Source organism: Anoplopoma fimbria, chromosome 1 (genome assembly GCF_027596085.1).
Source record: "Anoplopoma fimbria isolate UVic2021 breed Golden Eagle Sablefish chromosome 1, Afim_UVic_2022, whole genome shotgun sequence".
Lineage (NCBI taxonomy): Eukaryota > Metazoa > Chordata > Actinopteri > Perciformes > Anoplopomatidae > Anoplopoma > Anoplopoma fimbria.
This window is the reverse complement of record NC_072449.1, coordinates 27389669-27406751: the sequence shown is the minus strand read 5'-3', so window position 1 is coordinate 27406751 and position 17083 is coordinate 27389669. Positions and strand designations below refer to the sequence as shown.

Sequence of the window (17083 nt, the reverse complement as noted above, 5' to 3'; positions counted from 1 at the left end):
TATAGTATGTGTATTTATTGTCTGTGTAGTTGTATAGTATGTGTATTTATTGTCTGTGTAGTTGTATAGTATGTGTATTGTCTGTGTATTTATTGTCTGTGTAGTTGTATAGTATGTGTATTTATTGTCTGTGTCTGTGTAGTTGAGCTGCTGCAACACTTGAATTTCCCCCATGGGGATCAATAAAGGAATATAATAATAATAAAGTATACAGTAGTCAGACCTTTCAGGTTTTTAATAATTCATTTCTTATCACACGAGGAGGAGTTCCATGTGATCTCAGAGCCTCTTAATTCACAACACACACGGCTCACTCATGACTGGGGCCTGAAAATACTGTACACCAAATATTTCAAAACATTTTGAACCATGTGAGGTCAACATACCTTAAAGGTTCAAAATGTTTTGAAATATTTTGTCACTTGTTCAAAAGTCATTCAAGTGTTTTTTTAAATAAGTTTCGACTAAGTATTGATGTATTTAGTTTGTACTAGTGTTGCATTCCAGCTGCTATGCATATAATTTAATGGTATGTAATGTAATGTTAATACATTTGATTTTATGAATTTAAGTCATTTTAAATGAGTTGTTTTCAATTGTCTTGAGCTGGTCTTTCTTTATGAATATATCAAAATAAGACTTAATTGTTGCTCAATCACAATCCATTGCAGTCCGTCCATCTAATCAATCCATTGCACTATAACATATTCTAGTTGCTATGAACTGAAAATGATTACTATGATACTATGATATATTTACTACTTACATAACTTCAATAGAGACTTTTGACTTGCATTATCTATCTTATTTGAAGTAAAAAGGCAATTATTCAGCCATAATCCTGTCATTATTCATGTTGTCAGGTGGCACAACTGGTAAAGGTCAGGTGGTGCAACCAGAAAAAACATTAATTTAGAGCAATAAATAATAGATTTAAGTGACCAAAGAGTTGATAACTATAATGTTAATAACTATTGTATTGCATGTATTTATTTGTATATTTGTATCATTATTTTTATCATTTTAAATGTAAAATCAGATGCTTAAGATACCAAAAACCTGGCCAAAAGAATGCAATGATCTTAAATTATTTAAAAAAACAACCACATCCACAAAATAGATATGTGTTAGGCACTGTAGGCACTCTAAGGGATACTTGCCAAAGATTTCAGTTAAAAAAATGGTAGGAAATTATATATATTTTATCAAATATTCAGTTGCGCCACCTGACATTTTTTTTTGCCAGTGAAGTTCAAAAATGTGAAAAGTAATTTAACAAATGAGACTTGTTTAACAACATTGTTCCACACAAAAATATGCATAACATCCATTATTCGTCATTGACCCATATAACATTTGTCATATAACTGTAGCCTATAAAATAAGATAAGATAAGATAAGATAAGATAATCCTTTATTAGTCCCGCAGCGGGGAAATTTGCAGGCTTACAGCAGCATAGAGTTAAAGTGCACACAAGAGACATAGTAAAGAAAGACTAGATAAAAATAAAAATGAAAAATAAAAAATAAAAATAAAATAAAAAAACAAGTATTATAAATAAGCAATAAAAACAGTAGAAAAACACAATAACTGAAATATAATATTTACAGACAGAAAAAAAAAATATATATATATATAATATTTCATAATTTATATCTTAACATTTATGAATAGCCTTCCTAGATTTCTGTACACGAAAGGAGGTTATTTTCTGCTGGGGGTTCTGAAGCTGTTGTAAATCATGCAACTTGTAGGCTACCTGTTCTTTACAGAAGAAGTCAATGAGGAGAGTCAGCCCACTTCACCTGGGCCAGCTGTGCTAGAAACACCTGGCTCGGGTTACAGCAGCAGAAGGAGAGCCAGAGGGGCTGGACTCCGAGCCAAAATAACTCAAGTGGGTAAGTTACGCAGCAATGACTAAATGTCTGGAGCAATCACCACAAGAGAGCAACACAGTCTGAGCTTCACCACTTTTTCAGGAAGACGAAAGTTCTAAGATTTCCTCTCAAATAGAAAACGAAAAAGACTCATCTGTTTGAGGTAAGGAAGTTTTTTATGCGCAACTATCAGCGTTGGGAATACTGTATGAGGTGAGGAAACAATGTTTATTATAAGAACGTCAGAGTTAGTGTAACTCTTTGAGCTGAGTAGCTGAACTGCAGTCGTCAAAACGCCATTTTTCCTCCCTCTTTGAATCGTTCTTTCCATGGTTTTTCTCGTTCATTGTGAAAGGTCTTGAATGCGAGGAGGAGCTTGTTCTCAAACTAATGGGAATCAGATGTTACCATCTCTGCCTGGCATGCCTCACAGTCTGCACCCACAGAATAAAGCTTCAGTGCAGCAGCCAGATGCTGGACTTTCCTAGACTACTGTGCAGCCAGCAGTAGAAGACAATAACAGACAGTCATATTACTCTACAGACAGAGTTACTTTCTACAGGTAGGGCTGGGACAAAATTCATTATGAGAATGTATCCTCTTTCAATAGAATCGTATGGTGGTGAAATCCTATATCGAGTAATCGTGGTCTAAATTGTTAATAACAAGCACATACTAACTCATATGATTCTGAATTGATAAGAATTCTGCTTAAGGGAACACCGAACTGAAATCAAACTATTGCCTTAATCAGATTACTTTGTGTGCCATGGATGTAAACATGGTTACTGTGCAACCGGGAATATTATATCCTCTATAACATCAGTTTAATCTGTGAAATGAGAAATGTCTCAGTACTTTTCATTTGTCATGTATTAAGTTAACGCAGGAGTATACAGAAAAAAGGTTTTACCTTGGGGTTATTTCATATAGAATATGTATCTATTGGACTACCAGAAAATATGCTTTATCGTGATATATATCGTATCGATATATGAAATGTCCTTTATCGCGATAGAAGATTTTGGCCATATTACGCAGCCCTATCTACAGGGACTTTTGAGGTGTGGTGACTTCATTACTAGTGATTTAATAGTGAATTCATCAGATTTAATAGTATTTTTATGATCCATTATGTGATATTAAAGTTGGATGATCATCATATTGTGTTGTAGATTAGAAATTATGATTTTAAGTGTTGCTTTGATAAACAAAAGCTTAACCATGACACCGCTTGGGGCTCCTTCTGCACTGTTTCTTGTATTCACTGGTTAGAAATTCGAATGTGTCAGTTATTTGCTGAATTTATTAGCGGCTAATCTAAAAGTAAACCAAACCTTCCTGTCAGAGCAGGATTTGAATGGCATGTAGCCAACGTGTTTGCTCCATTCTGGATCCTCCGTCAAAAACCAGCCGGGCTACATTGTGAGATACACTTGCTAAAACCTGTTGCCTACAAAAAACTGTGACGGTCACCAGCCATCTGACTTTCTTCTAAGTGATCCAAGTTCATGCATGCTCACACATGAAAGCAATTACACTTGTCACTCCTTGCACTTCGCACCTCAGTTTGAGCATGACACAGCTAGACGGGGCTTGTAACTTCTGAGAAATGTCTGTAATGTTGTGCGACACTGAGAGATTCCTGAGTCATATGCTGAGGTAAACAGCGCTGCTCTAGAAGTGAAGGGGGTAGCTGGGATCAAGCTAGAAGCCATTATCCAAAAGAAGAATGAAGGCAGGTTAAGGGATTAGTTGCTATCACCTCAGAAATATATTTTGGTCTGTGCATTAATGTACCTTCATGTAGCTTTCAGAGACTGATGCTTATTCTAAGTTTGAAAAGATCAATAGAGCTGCATTGTTGAAGGGCTGTTGTCTTTGGCAATGACTTGAGCTGCTGTGAATAGAATGTGCATATGCTTGTTAGTGTTTTTTGTGTAGGCAGAAATTATTTAAATGACTAACTAGGTCAGAGGTATGGGTGTAATAAAATTAAGTTATTTGGGTGGAGTTGTTGTATCTGTGAAACTTACAGTTGTTGAAGTCTGTCAGTAGAATATATGATTCATTTATCAGCTATTTATTGGTAGGTCATATGTCAGCATGGAATTCAAATGTAACTGACCAGTTCATGCAATTAAGGGAAATTCAAAATTCAACAAAACTTGTTATAGTATATCAGTTTGCTCATAGTTTTCTAGCTGAGGTGATATTCTTTGGATAAACCTTTTCTAGGAAACACTCTTTCTGTGGCTGTGGCAGAAACTGAAGATGTAAATCATGAATTCTACCATCAACCACCATTCAACCAGAGAATAACAATGTTTTACACAATAGCTCCCAATTGTTTTTTCGCGATTAGTCTTAATCTCCTCTCAGACTGCGTGTTATCTTTGACTATGGCATAGATCCCTGGCATCAAAATACCTTCAAGAGAATCCAGACAGATGATATTCCAGATGTTTCAAATCAAGCTGTGCAAGAGTTTGTGGAAATATAAAAAAAAATGTAATACCAGGGGTTATGTTTTTTCACTAGAACCTAAGAGAGAGTATCATCGGCATGTATTTCCTTGTGGGACATGATTTAGTTTATGTTTTCTGCTTGAGCCAGATCACAAAGAGACATGAAAAGCAAGCCACAAAGGGAGGCGTTAAGTTGTGTCAGAGGATTTGTTTTTGTCATTCAGTCTCAGCCAAATACCTTGCCAAGAGCGGACTGTGAAAAGAGACAAAAGCAGAAAGCTCTGAAGGAAGGATACGAGGGAGGAACCAACAGGAGGGGGAGGAAACAAATGGAATGTTAAATGAAATTATGGAGTTCAGCATTTACTAAAATATTGGTTAGATGCTTAATCTGGAATTGTTGGTGAAGAACTTAAAAGAAAAGGGAAAGAGGGAGGGCCCGCTTGTAGTCTTGGTCAGACACACCCTTGCATTCTGCAAACCTACTGATTTTTGTCTTTAAACCTTTAATCTCCCTGTATCTTCCCACAGAACCTCTCTGTCAGTTAACAAAGTAAATAAATTGATTTCCCATTTGTTCAGCCTAGCATGAAGAGGTAGCCAGTAGTTTTCTTACTCCGTTGTGGTTACATCTGGGCTTTACCACACGAGCAAGCTAATTGTTGTATGTTAAAATGGTAGAACCAGCTAGTAATCATAGAACCATAGTAATCACAGCACTGAAAAGAAAAAGCACATAAAGTGCATTTGAGGTTTTCCGGGAAAATTCCCTCAAGAAAGCAACCAGTGTGCAGATCCACAGGCCTAGAATAGCAGCACTGCAGAGGCCACAAGCTGTCAGTCCACTTTAAATTTTCAGATGATTAATGTATTTGTGCTTTAATTCTTACAGACGAACAGCCTTTCTTTCTACTGCGTGTGTCCTTTAAGGTGTAACAGCTGCCTCATGTGATATATGTGATAACTGCATGTATTTTGCCTGTTTCAACAAAAACATATGCTTCTCTTGTAAAATTAATGTTGGCGACAGCTGTGGAGTTTACCTAAAAATGTATTTGCATAGTATTAAAATATGCCGATAAGAAAAGCAAAAGACAAAATGCAAATTACAAACACTAGCTGTCAAGATAAAAAAAAAAAAAAAAAAAAAAATATATATATATATATATATATATATATATATACATATATTTATATATTAAATAAAAATATATTAAATAAATATATATTAAATACAAATAAAATAAAGAAAGAAAAATGTAATTAAATATCAACACATCACCTCAAAACCATGAATCAACAACAAAATGCAAATCCACAATCTAAATGACAACAGAACACGACATGGTGGGAGGATTAGAAGGTCAAAGTCCTAAGGGAAGTTGGGCATTCTATTATCCTGTGAATGAACCTTTTAAAATGCATTATAAGTTAACAATACCATTGTAAATATATGCTCTTTCACCTCTTATTATCAAGTACTATTTACTTACTTGATATTGTTAAGACACATTAACAGTGGCATAAGGATTGAGGAAGGAGAAAATTAAACATCAAGCAAGCAGTAAACATTCAGTAAGTGGTCCAAAAATATGTACTAAGTACATCTAAAAGTAAATTGACAGTGTAACAGTAGAATAAAAAGAACAGTCACCATCACTGTAAAAGTTGTCATAGAACAGGTTTAAAGAAAACTGGGAAGGGGTGGGATTAGGGCTGTCACAATGTCAGATTCTGACTTTATTTGAGACCACTTATCATGGCCAAAATACTTTACATTAACAATATTATTGAGATATAATCCATTTGAAAGAAATAATAAATATGATGTTAGTCAAATTAAGCTTCATCTTTGATTATTGTGAGTTTTGTCTCTTTGTTTTTAGTTACACTCACAATACGATAGTGTAGGGAGGTGGAGAGTCTGTAACCATGACTGTGTCTATCAAATGATTCAAGAGTCACTGGATAACTTTCACGATATTACCAAATATGTGTTATTAACATGATGTCAACATTTCTTTGAAAATACAACAGCCATTTTCATTACTAGTATATTGCGACACCCCTAGGCGGGGTGAATGACTTTCTAGGCAGGAAGGGTAGAGCCCAGTGAGCGATCGACTTGACCTTTATGAGTCAGTGAGAGTGTAATCTCTTTGTGTGTGAGCTGCTCTGACAGAGATAAGCGTCCCAGACTGTGTGTGTGTGAGGTGAATGCCTCACTGGGAGGAGTGCTGAGGAATGTGAGCCTGTGTTACCCGGCATGAATACAGTACAGCAAAGTACACAGTGTGAAGAACAGCTTTTATCTGTGCAGTAGCTTCAATTTGACGACCTTACATAACATGTTCTTTTTCTAGCTCGTGTTCAACTGGTTTTGGGGCTCATCGGGAGGTCTAGTTTTAAAGTTGCACCTTTTGTTTCAGGCAAAAAAGATGACACCCTTGCCCTCTCTCTTCATGCCGACATTTTAAAAAGCAGCTTAAAGGAATGCTGCACCTTTTTTTCTTTTCTTCTTTTTTGGTCTTTCACAAAGTAAGAACAATATCTATTTAAATGAATCTGTTTGTAATGAACAGATACAAATGATACAACCTGGAACATATTTAACACAAAGAGTTGAAGTAGGAAGAGACACTTAACTCTCTGCTTCATTTTAAAGGAAAATGATGCATTCCAAGCAACTACAAAACTGTCTGTTGTAAAAAGTACAACCTCCAACAAACGGAGGTTACTGTGTATCACTACCTGAAGAACATGGAAGCTAAAGGGATAGTGGGCACATGAAAACAATTAAATTACAAGACTTTCTGACAGAGTAATGTCTGTAAAACAATACACACAACACATTGATGGTATGTTACAGATTAATAGTGTTGTTTTTGAAGTAGAAAACGTACCGAAATAGCTCACAGAAATGTCGAGTGGTCACACAGCAGGCCGAGCACTTGAATCATCGGTGACACTGGATTCTTTGTTTTTTTCACAGGCTGATGAGAGACTGATCTCACTGTCTGTGTCTGTCTGTGAGACTGTGCGTGCACAGCCATTATTAGTTAAATGGGGCGAGCTCGTAGATGGGGGACAGGTGCGTTAGGAAAGCGCAACACACTTTTATAAACATACAATTTAACTAAGATATTTTATTATCCCCAATGTGCACAGATTTACTGTCTAACATATTAGACTTACTGTTCTAATATTAAGGCTTCATAGAAACTGAAAGAGAAAGTAAGGTCTCTATCATTTCCTTTTCATTTTACTTTTACTAACATGTGTCATTCTTTCTGCAAGATGAATAGAAGCTTACTTCATCAGTACTTGACAGCTATAGCTGTCACACATAGAGTATATTAATGAGCATAAAATCAAACCAGAAATGTTTAATAACCAAGAACGATTTCCCGTGCAGACATATTAAGTGAGTATTAGGCATGCAGTGATTCTTTGGCATTATCACATTGTTTGAACAGCTTTTTGCTAATTGACCTGTTGGCATACCCAGCTGTCTGGATTATTTGTATTATAAACCATCCTTGACTATCAATGCACTACACCTGTCTGTTTGTCTGTCTGTCGGAAACTGGCTTTCAAACAGACCAGTCATATGTGATGTTAAGCCAGAACACCTGGCATCACATATAATGTGCTTGAGTCAGCAAAGTAGGACAGACACTGCTTCCAGTTTTCCTGTCAGAGGGCCTCAAAGGGCCGTGATGTCGTTGGTGGTGTGATTTGCCGTTTCAAGCATGCCTGCAAGTATTTTATTACATTTTATGAACGAACTTGTTTAGACATGAAGGGCGTTCAAATTGTGTTCACACAAAGTTGGCTCGTTGTCAGAGAGCCTGAGGGGGTGAGACAGCTGGGAGCCTGGAGCGGGAGAGAAAGGGTAGGGTTAAACACTCCTTAGCGTTTTCAGTTCGAAGCCACAGGAACTCTTAACTTTAAGGCATCAAAGTAAAAGTCAACGGCTCAGTCGGATGGCATGATGGGAACCTAAAGGGCAGACTGCAGAGCCTGTTCGTGCGAATCTGTTGCGTTAAATTGTTGACAGGGGGCCCGCCGATCCCTATAAAATGGGAATCAATCTCATGAGATCGTGAAAACGTCAGTTTAAGGTGGTGTGACACTTTCCTCCTAACAGGTGTGGTGTGTTTACTTCCTCAGGAGCCGAACGCTGCTACCTCGCAGCAATGAGTTCTCCGGCCAGCTTTGGCAGCAGCATGCTGTGTGAGTTTCCACAAACCCTTCACTTGTCTCCGTCTGGCTCAGTGTATGTCTGTGCATGTGGGGGGGAACACGCTATCCTAATTGTCCCTGGTGCTTGTGTGGTTTGTGTCCAGTCCAGACTATAAATGACGACCTGAATGCATCACTGGCCACAGCAGATGAGTTATCCAGAGAGTTCAACTCCCTGCTGAAGGGGGCCTCGTCTGACAACAACAACACAAAGTCTCAGGTATATACATACACACACCTCCAGCCCTGGAATCCTCTTGAGTGAGTTGAAGTCTCCCTCCCTCTCAGAGCTAGTCACTGCATGTCATTCTACATGCATTCTGTCTGATAAATGTGCTTCTTAGGTTAACTTGTCCATATTCTAAGCTAAATGGTTATCTACAACTGCACTAGCCAGTAATGTTAAACTCCTTGTTACTCAAAATACAACAACAGTTAGAAAACGACATATTCCACGAGTCTTAGCCACTTGCAGACTGTCAAAGGCTCTTTTCTTTTATCTTAAAAATAAAATGAATCAATGTTCTAATTTTGATACCCAGCACAGTAGTCATTCCTTATAATATTTATTTATAACAAACACATTTTCCCCTTCAGACGAGCGCTTTCATCTTCAGCGATAACCCCCAGTCCATCCCCTCCATCACTACGAGTGAGACAATAGGCAGCAGTAATGGCAGCTCTAAGCCTTTCTCCCCGAGCTCAACGACGTTCCATTCCCTGGACTCCATCTTCTCCAGCAACAGAAACGAACCGTCGCCACCCCCTGTCTTCACCACCAGCCCGCACTCATCCCCCAAGATCAAGAAGCAGGCACACTCTCCTCTCCCTCGAGCCGGATCCGACAGCTACTCCTACGGCCAGCAGAGCCCCAAGCACTCGCCTCACTCCCCCAGGCGCAATTCTCCCTCACGTTACGACAGGAGCCCACGGGGCTCCATCAGTTACGCCGATAGAAGCCCCTCACCGAGCCCCACGGCTGTTTCTTCCGACCAGACTTGGTCTGCCCCGGTCCACTCCTCCTCAAACACGCTGAGCCCTTACGACAGCAGCCAGATGGGCCGCAGGTCGCCTCGCCTGGATAGAGCCCGCTCTCCTTTGTACATCAATCACCCCATGTCCAACACGCTGCCTCGAAATTTTGCCGCTTTCAGGAAGTCTGGTGAGTGGCTGTAATTAGATGGAAGTTGTGGAGACAGCTGAACCCAACAGATATATGGGATTATAATGGGATTAGATAAACTATATTCCCATTGTTGTCGTTTTTTAGTTAACATCACATACAAGGTGGGAAACTACCTGATGGATTGTCGTACTGTATATGAAAGAAACATCAGCTCAGCATATAATAAAGGGCTTTGTGCTGTGATGTTTACAATATGACCAGCGTTGTTATGTTTCACGACAAACAAATGCTACCAATGGGCCTTATAGATAAGGAGTAGAGTAGTCTTAGATAAGCTACAGAAATACACTGCCAACGCAAACAAACAAATGTAATCATTCTTTGTTTAATGTCATGTTGCTCTTCCAGAGAATCTTCAACTCTACAAATGAAAAGATTTAGAGAAAAACAGGCCTTTAAAGTACTGCAATGTTGAAGCTTCCTTCCGTAATCTCTCCCTCTTTCTGGCACGCTGTTTTTTTTGTTTGTTGCCCCTTTTGCTCTTATTTTCTTTTTTAATCTCTCTCTCTCTCTCCCTCCCTCCCTCCCTCTCTCTCTGCTAGATGAGGGTGTGCAGCAGCAGCAAAAGAGCCCTGGCAAGTGGAATGAGACAGATCTGGACGTGTCCTACGAGAAGAAATCTCACCACACCTATGACAGTTGGTTGATTCCTGCTATTTATAGGGCTGGGCAATTCATTTAATATGATAATTTCCCTACGTGGTGATGAAATCATGTACGGAGATGTCGAGATACACATTTGTTTATTTCAAATTGATGATTGAGTGAAGAAAAATAGGCTTTACCATGTGGTGAATTTCATATGGACAATTTATTAATTTATTGAACTATCAGAAAACATGCTATATCGTTATTGAGATATCAAATGACCTATATCGTGATACTAGATTTTGGCCATATCGCCCAGCCCCACTCTCTCTTTCGTTTTGTATGTTAAGGTGAGGAATTAGTCCAGAGCAATCCATTTGAGTACAATACCAGATGAGCACTGGCGCCGAGCCTGTACTGTACTTGGTCTCTGTGTTCTAACTCAACACTTTCCTGTTACAGAGACAGAATGGCTGCGGCCGTCTCTGCCAAGCAGCTGGAGAGAATCCAACCTCGATGGCCCTCCTCCGGCCCCAAGCCCCAAAAAGGTGGGTGGGGTTAACAGAGAGGCTTTCAAATAGGTACTGTGAGAGACTCTTTTTTTATTTTAAGCCATTCCTTCGAGTTCTTGAGAAGCCACAGATATCCACAGAATGGGAAGTACTGCGAGTAAGAGGAGGAAGTGGGCGGGGATGGGAGTTTCACAAGCCTTGTTAAATCAAAAGCTCAAATCATAGCATTTCCTTTTTTTCTAAAGATACGTCAGTCAATTTGTGCCTCTATGGGATAGAAAACAGTTTAATGAACAGTCAGCACCATGTTACTGGCTTGTTGAAAATAAAACAAGCAACAAGCTAAAAGAGGCTTTGAAGCTCCGTAAAGCTGCAGAGTTATGTGATAATTCTCCTACACTATGACAGACAGTGCACATTATATGGTCATGTGATTCAGTGCATTGGGATTGGATTAGAATGTTTCCCTCTTTTCTTTCTCTTCCAGGATCCTCGCTCTCCATCTCTCATTTATTCCAACGCTTCTCTCCCCCGTAACATACGCATAGCCGTACCTCCGGATGTTTCTTCCCCAGTCCACTCCCCTTACTACCCTCAACCCATCATCTCCCGCATTTCCATTCCCCCGACTTCTACTCAGACCCGCCAACGCAAGCCCATCCCTCTCTCCGTCATCATGCGTCTCCAAAACCCCCACTGGGGAGCAATGTCGACCCCAAACCCCAGAGTCCTGGGAGTGGAAGGCAACCTGGCACCGTACCCACCACCTATGCCCTTCCCGAGGGAGTTCTTCCACAAACCTGTGCCCCAGCTGCTGCAACACCCACCTGAGCTGAGACAGCCCGCCGTATACAGTGACGGTACAACACATTCAACATCTGCACACACACTCTGACGTTAAATGTGTTCACAGGATATTTGTTGGACGGACTTCTCTTGACGAATGTGGTTTTGGTGTCCGTCTTTGCAGCGCTGAACTCGGGGGATATTGAAGCAGAGCTTGAGCGGCTGGACTTTGCTCATCAGCTGCCTGTGATCTCGGAGAATCCCAACATGCCAGAGGGCAGAAAGGAGGGCGCACCCCCAGCACCCCGGCCCCTCAGCCCCACCAGGCTGCAGCCAGTGGTGGACCCCGAGGCCCAGAGGCAGGAGATTCCCAACCTGGAGGAGCTGCTCCGCATGAGGGCAGAAATTCCACGGGCCCTGAAGAGACGGGGCTCTGTGGACCAGTCACAGCCCCTGAAGAGGGCCTCCCACTACCAGCCCAACCAGTACAAGAATCTCATCAACAAGCTCTTTCGCAGGAAGGACCACCGACAGAGGGGGGAGCGTGGTAGTGAGACCAGCAGCTCCTCAGACGGAGAGGAAGCTGCTCCACCACCTGCACCTCTACCTGCACCCACGATCCATCCTGATTTCAGAGTAAAGAATGGGCTAAGAGCAATTTATGATGTTATAGAAAAGCAGAAATTGTCCAATTGTAAAAAAAGCTATATTTTTATTTATTTTATTATGCATTCAACGCACTGTAAAGGAACTGTACATTTAGTTTTAAATCCTTGTGGTGGATGACATTCTCTGCAGTCCACTTTATGCAAGCTGGCATCCTGTTTGTCCCTTCAGAGCTACCATTCCATCCTGCGGCGGTCCAAGCGGGAACACAAAAGTTCTGGGAGGCGAGCACGACTCAGCCCGCTTGTCTTGCTGCTGGACGGAGCACTGGTCGGAGAACTGGACACAGTGCAGAGGGCCGTGCAGGAGGTGTGTGTGTATGCACTTATATACCTTATTGTATATACTGTATGTACTGCCACGCAACTACTGCTTTGCTGCAGCCACAACTACTACTACTACTCTGCAGCTGCTACTACTCATATATAGTCATGCCTGAGATACTCAACCTATTGCACCAATAATTACTTACAAATATTATATATATTTGATTAAACATGGAGCTTTGATTTATCAAGGAAGCAAAATAATAAAAGCTATACACAAAGTTGATATAAATTCAAAGGAATTTGCCAAAAAATGCCAAAAGTAAAGACTATAAAAAACATAATCTATTGAGATAAAGATTTATAAAAAGAAAAGGATTAATTAATTCATTAAAATAAAGGAAAATAAAAGTTTGGTTACACTGTTTTCCTTGGTTTCCATTGCTTGCAAAAACAAAAAAAAATTGGAACATTACTTATTTTAAGCTTAGCAGCCTCAATAAATGAAAATATCTATAGGGTAAAAACTTGGTCTGATCTAAGACGGTAAAGTGCAGTGCCAAAGTCTGCTCCAGGTCTGGATTTGCACTTAAAAGAAGCACAACAATATGTGATATTTTACTTTCATTCTCTCAGGGAAGGTTTGCTGAGTCTGCATTCAACACATCCCTGCTGCTGCTTCTTCACACACGAATACATTTGTCTGGAAGTTGCTTGTGCTGCACAAAAGCTTCCACCTACATTCTAGCAGTTAGGAGGTTAAGAGCTGTCTCAAGGTGATCCAGACAGTAGTTTAGGGTGAGGTTGCAGAGAGACAGAGAAATGTATTCATCTAACATCTTTAACACTTTCTTAATAGGTCCCAGTTTGAGGATATCCAAGAGCAGAAATGTAACGTATTTAATAACAATTTAGTCGTGTAAAATGTCTTCTGCAGATGAACGACCCTAGCCAACCAAATGATGAAGGCATCACTGCCCTTCACAACGCCATCTGTGGGGGCCACTACAACGTGGTGGACTTCCTGGTTCGCATTGGAGCCAATGTCAGCGCTCCAGACAGCCACGGCTGGTAAATATCTGCTTATTAGTTTATTAGTTTCCACCTGTATCCTCTCTCCAGTGGTGGAATGTAACTAAGTACATTTACTCAAGTACTGTACTTCAAATTTGAGGTACTTGTACTTTATTTGAGTACTTCCCTGTTATGCGACTTCTAATATAATATTGAAAAAAGTGTACTTTTTAATCCACTTACACTTCCTGTCAAGTGAAAACCGCATATCTCCAGATGCGTTGATGTTGAATGTTTGTGATAAACTGGAAGATTGAAGTGTTCCTTTATGTGTTTATGTGTTTCTTAAACCAAATAAACTCTTTTAAAAGCCTTTTGGATTAGCGGTTAAAATGCATCGTCACAAAGTTTTTCTCTTTTTAGAGATAAGTGGTTCTCACAGGACAGCGACGCTGCAAACATATGATCTTATAAAATATGATGCATTGTGGATTAAAGTAGCCAACAGTATATACAGGAGTTAGAACATTCTCAGCTGTAAAATGCAACATTCACATTAATGCAGCGCTAATATTCATCCAGAAAAAACATAATTTATAATAGTGAAACACTTCGTGAACATTGAGTGCTTTATTACATGCTTTTACTGAAGTAAGGGTTTGAATGCTGGACTTTAAGTTGTAGTATTATGACAGTGTTTTGTACTTCTCCACCACTGTCTCTCTCCAATGAAGGTTCTGTGAAAAGGAGCACATAAAAGTTGGCTTCTTAAGTTTTGGCTTTGCTAATGTGAGTATTGTTCCCCTAAATGTGTTAACCAACGTTCTTTGGCCCACAGGACTCCGCTGCATTGCTCCGCCTCTTGTAACGACCGTCCCCTGTGTGAGTTTTTGGTGAGGAATGGAGCCGCAGTCATGGCCGTGACGGAGAGTGACGCCGCCATCGCCTCCCAGAAGTGCGATCCTTACGCTGAAGCGTTTGAGGCGTGTGAGAACTTCCTGAAGGGTGAGGCAATTACACCTACACACACACCTACACATAGACCCACCCACAATACACAGCACCATTAAAGGCTTAGAGACAACAATAACTGAACGAATCCTAAGATGACACCATTTGACAGTTACTGGGGGCTCTGACCTTTGCTCTTTTAACCACGTGCTAAATGTGACGGTTGTAGTCTTCCATTAGCTAGTCACACACATACATACCCATCAGCTTACATGTATGGCTAAATGTAGAAATACCATCCTTGCAATGTAACTTGATGGGAGCAGATATGGTTCTGTTGTCTTACTCAAACACACTGCAACAGGACACATTGTGATGGAAAGCTTTAAATAACATGGGATTTTTCGGCTGATATGTTAGTATCCTAATAAATGACAATTTCTTACTAAATCTGCATTTTTGGCAGGCAGGAAAAGCCTTTAAAAACTGTGTAGAACACATGACACTAAAACTTTTCATGTATTCACTGGCAGGCTTTTTATGTAAGAAAGGTAAGTAGTAACAAAGATAAAATACAGATTAGAGGGGTTTAAAATTAAGATATGATTTCCTACATATTCAATATTTAAACAGCTGATATTCTGGTAAGCAAGTTTTGAACATGGGTACATATAAATGCATTAATGCCAGGTGTGGAGGAGGCCATGGGGGTGGAGAACAGCGGCGTGCTGTATGCTCTGTGGAGCTACCCGGCTCAGGCAGCCGACGAGCTGAGCTTCAAAGAGGGAGACATGGTCACCATCCTGCAGAAGCCCGAAGGGTCGGATTGGTGGTGGGCCTCACTCTGTGGCAGGGAGGGCTTTGTTCCAAACAGCTACTTTGGGGTAAGATTTCTAAATGATGGGTGTAAAAAATGTCGCCCTCACCCCCTGACGGCCTCACCATAATCCAGATTTTTTATTTTTTTCTCACAGCTTTTCCCAAAGGTTCGACCCAAGTCTCTCTGCTAAGTGGTCTCTTGCTGATGGTCAAAGTGGTGCAGAGGACTGTGTTGAACACTGTGCTCTACAGCTTCACACTGCTGTTATAGGACTGTGTCTGTGTGAGTAAAAAAAGCCTGTGTTGCTGCAGAGCATGGGAAATGGTTTTGATCTCATGATGGTCAGTCAAGGAGAGCTGAAGGAGAAGTCTCAGTATTCATTTTTCGCCTCACTGACAAGGATACATCTTTCTGGAACACTTCATTTGTACTGGCTCTGCTGTGGGATATTTTTTCTTCTTCTAGTAAAGCTACATCTCTGTACTGTGCGTAACCTCTTCTGTCCAGCTGTGCCCGTCCATCCAAAGGTTACAAAAGGTTCATATTACCTGCTGTGTTCCAGTCAGACGTTGATATTTGTGACACGTTGGCTGGTTGGTAATCAGAATGCAAACAGTGGCTGTTGGTTGTTCAGTTCAGTGAGGTCAATGTAGCTGTGTGCTGTCAACAAACACGGCTCGTGGTTGCTCCATTTAGAAAAGAGCTGTTCCTATCAGAGCTAAATCAACCTTCTCATTACTGGAGCAGATGTTTTTATTCTTTTTGTGATATTTCTAAAAATGTACTCTATGTACATGTCACTGTTTTTGCATAAAGTTGTATCCGATGGAGCCTACTATAAACCACCCTTGTGATTCTACCACATATTATTTTTGAAGAGTGATGTTTAAGTGTTTTTCTACCAATGTGGCTGCAGACTTTACTTATTTTTTAAATCAGCCACAGCAGGAACGTAACTGCATCTGGCTGGTTTCTACTTGGCTCTAGTTCGTATACACAATGTATGTCCGTCAAGATGCCCATATGAATTAACCTCTTTGGAAGAGAAAGTGGTCTTTATTTGGTGTATGTGTTCGTATTCACAGTGAATGTTTGGTGAGGCATTTGTTTAGTGTTTTTAGTAGTTTTCAGTTTTGTTGATAGGGACTGCTGTGCACTTAACCTGTAACCCCTCTTAAGGGGAACACAGTGACCAAATGTTTAAATACTCAATAAATACATAAGTCACATGTTTCTTGGTTTCCAGTGAAATCGTCTGTTAGGGTCGTGGGTTTGTGGCTTAAAATGAGAAATGTGAAATGTCCCTTACCAACCAGCAGATGACACTGTATAATCAAGTATGAATTCAACACATATTCATCTGTCAACGCTACGAGCTAAATAAAAACTAATATATAGTAAAGAACCATTTATTGAGGCTGTTTTGTGCAGCATCAGTCCTCTATCTTGTGCGTTACATTAAACCTTGTTAATACTTTGTTTCTTCCTCTTTGAAGTTATATTTATTCTCATTTTCTTTCTCCCTCTCCTCCTCTTCTACACCATCCCAGGGACTGCTGTGATTCTTAATGAATCAATTAGCTGCACTATTATGCATAAGGGTAATTACAAAAAAAAACTACACCCATGATTAATCATTTTTTTAATTAAGTCTGACTCAAGCCTTTTGATCTGCAGACTATCTCTACCCCACTGGTATTAAA

General features: G+C 40.0%; 1 protein-coding gene across 5 annotated transcripts; it reads left to right on the top strand.

Annotated features, from left to right (window-relative positions):
• The first annotated feature begins 1820 nt into the window (after positions 1–1820).
• Positions 1821–16842, top strand: ppp1r13l (protein phosphatase 1, regulatory subunit 13 like). 5 transcript variants are annotated; one of them, XM_054627317.1, is made up of 14 exons: positions 1881–1899; positions 1981–2041; positions 8520–8582; positions 8696–8811; positions 9189–9753; positions 10320–10415; positions 10828–10913; positions 11365–11737; positions 11848–12299; positions 12501–12638; positions 13533–13666; positions 14448–14614; positions 15251–15444; positions 15535–16842. In XM_054627317.1, exons 3-14 carry the CDS (start codon positions 8546–8548, stop codon positions 15568–15570), a joined length of 2394 nt encoding a protein of 797 aa, XP_054483292.1. In that variant the 5' UTR covers positions 1881–1899; positions 1981–2041; positions 8520–8545; the 3' UTR covers positions 15571–16842. The 5 variants fall into 5 exon arrangements, with proteins under 5 accessions (XP_054483381.1, XP_054483292.1, XP_054483247.1 ...); XM_054627406.1 differs by lacking the exon at positions 1981–2041 and having other exon boundaries at positions 1821–1899; XM_054627272.1 differs by lacking the exon at positions 1881–1899 and having other exon boundaries at positions 1911–2041.
• Positions 16843–17083: the final 241 nt, after the last annotated feature.

Excerpts from the sequence above, each read along its gene's own strand:
- ppp1r13l (XM_054627406.1), top strand. The coding sequence starts at position 8,546 with ATGAGTTCTCCGGCCAGCTTTGGCAGCAGCATGCTGT. Across the intron at positions 9,754-10,319 it reads TGCCGCTTTCAGGAAGTCTG|ATGAGGGTGTGCAGCAGCAG; the intron begins GTGAGTGGCTGT and ends TCTCTCTGCTAG. Across the intron at positions 11,738-11,847 it reads GCCCGCCGTATACAGTGACG|CGCTGAACTCGGGGGATATT; the intron begins GTACAACACATT and ends CCGTCTTTGCAG.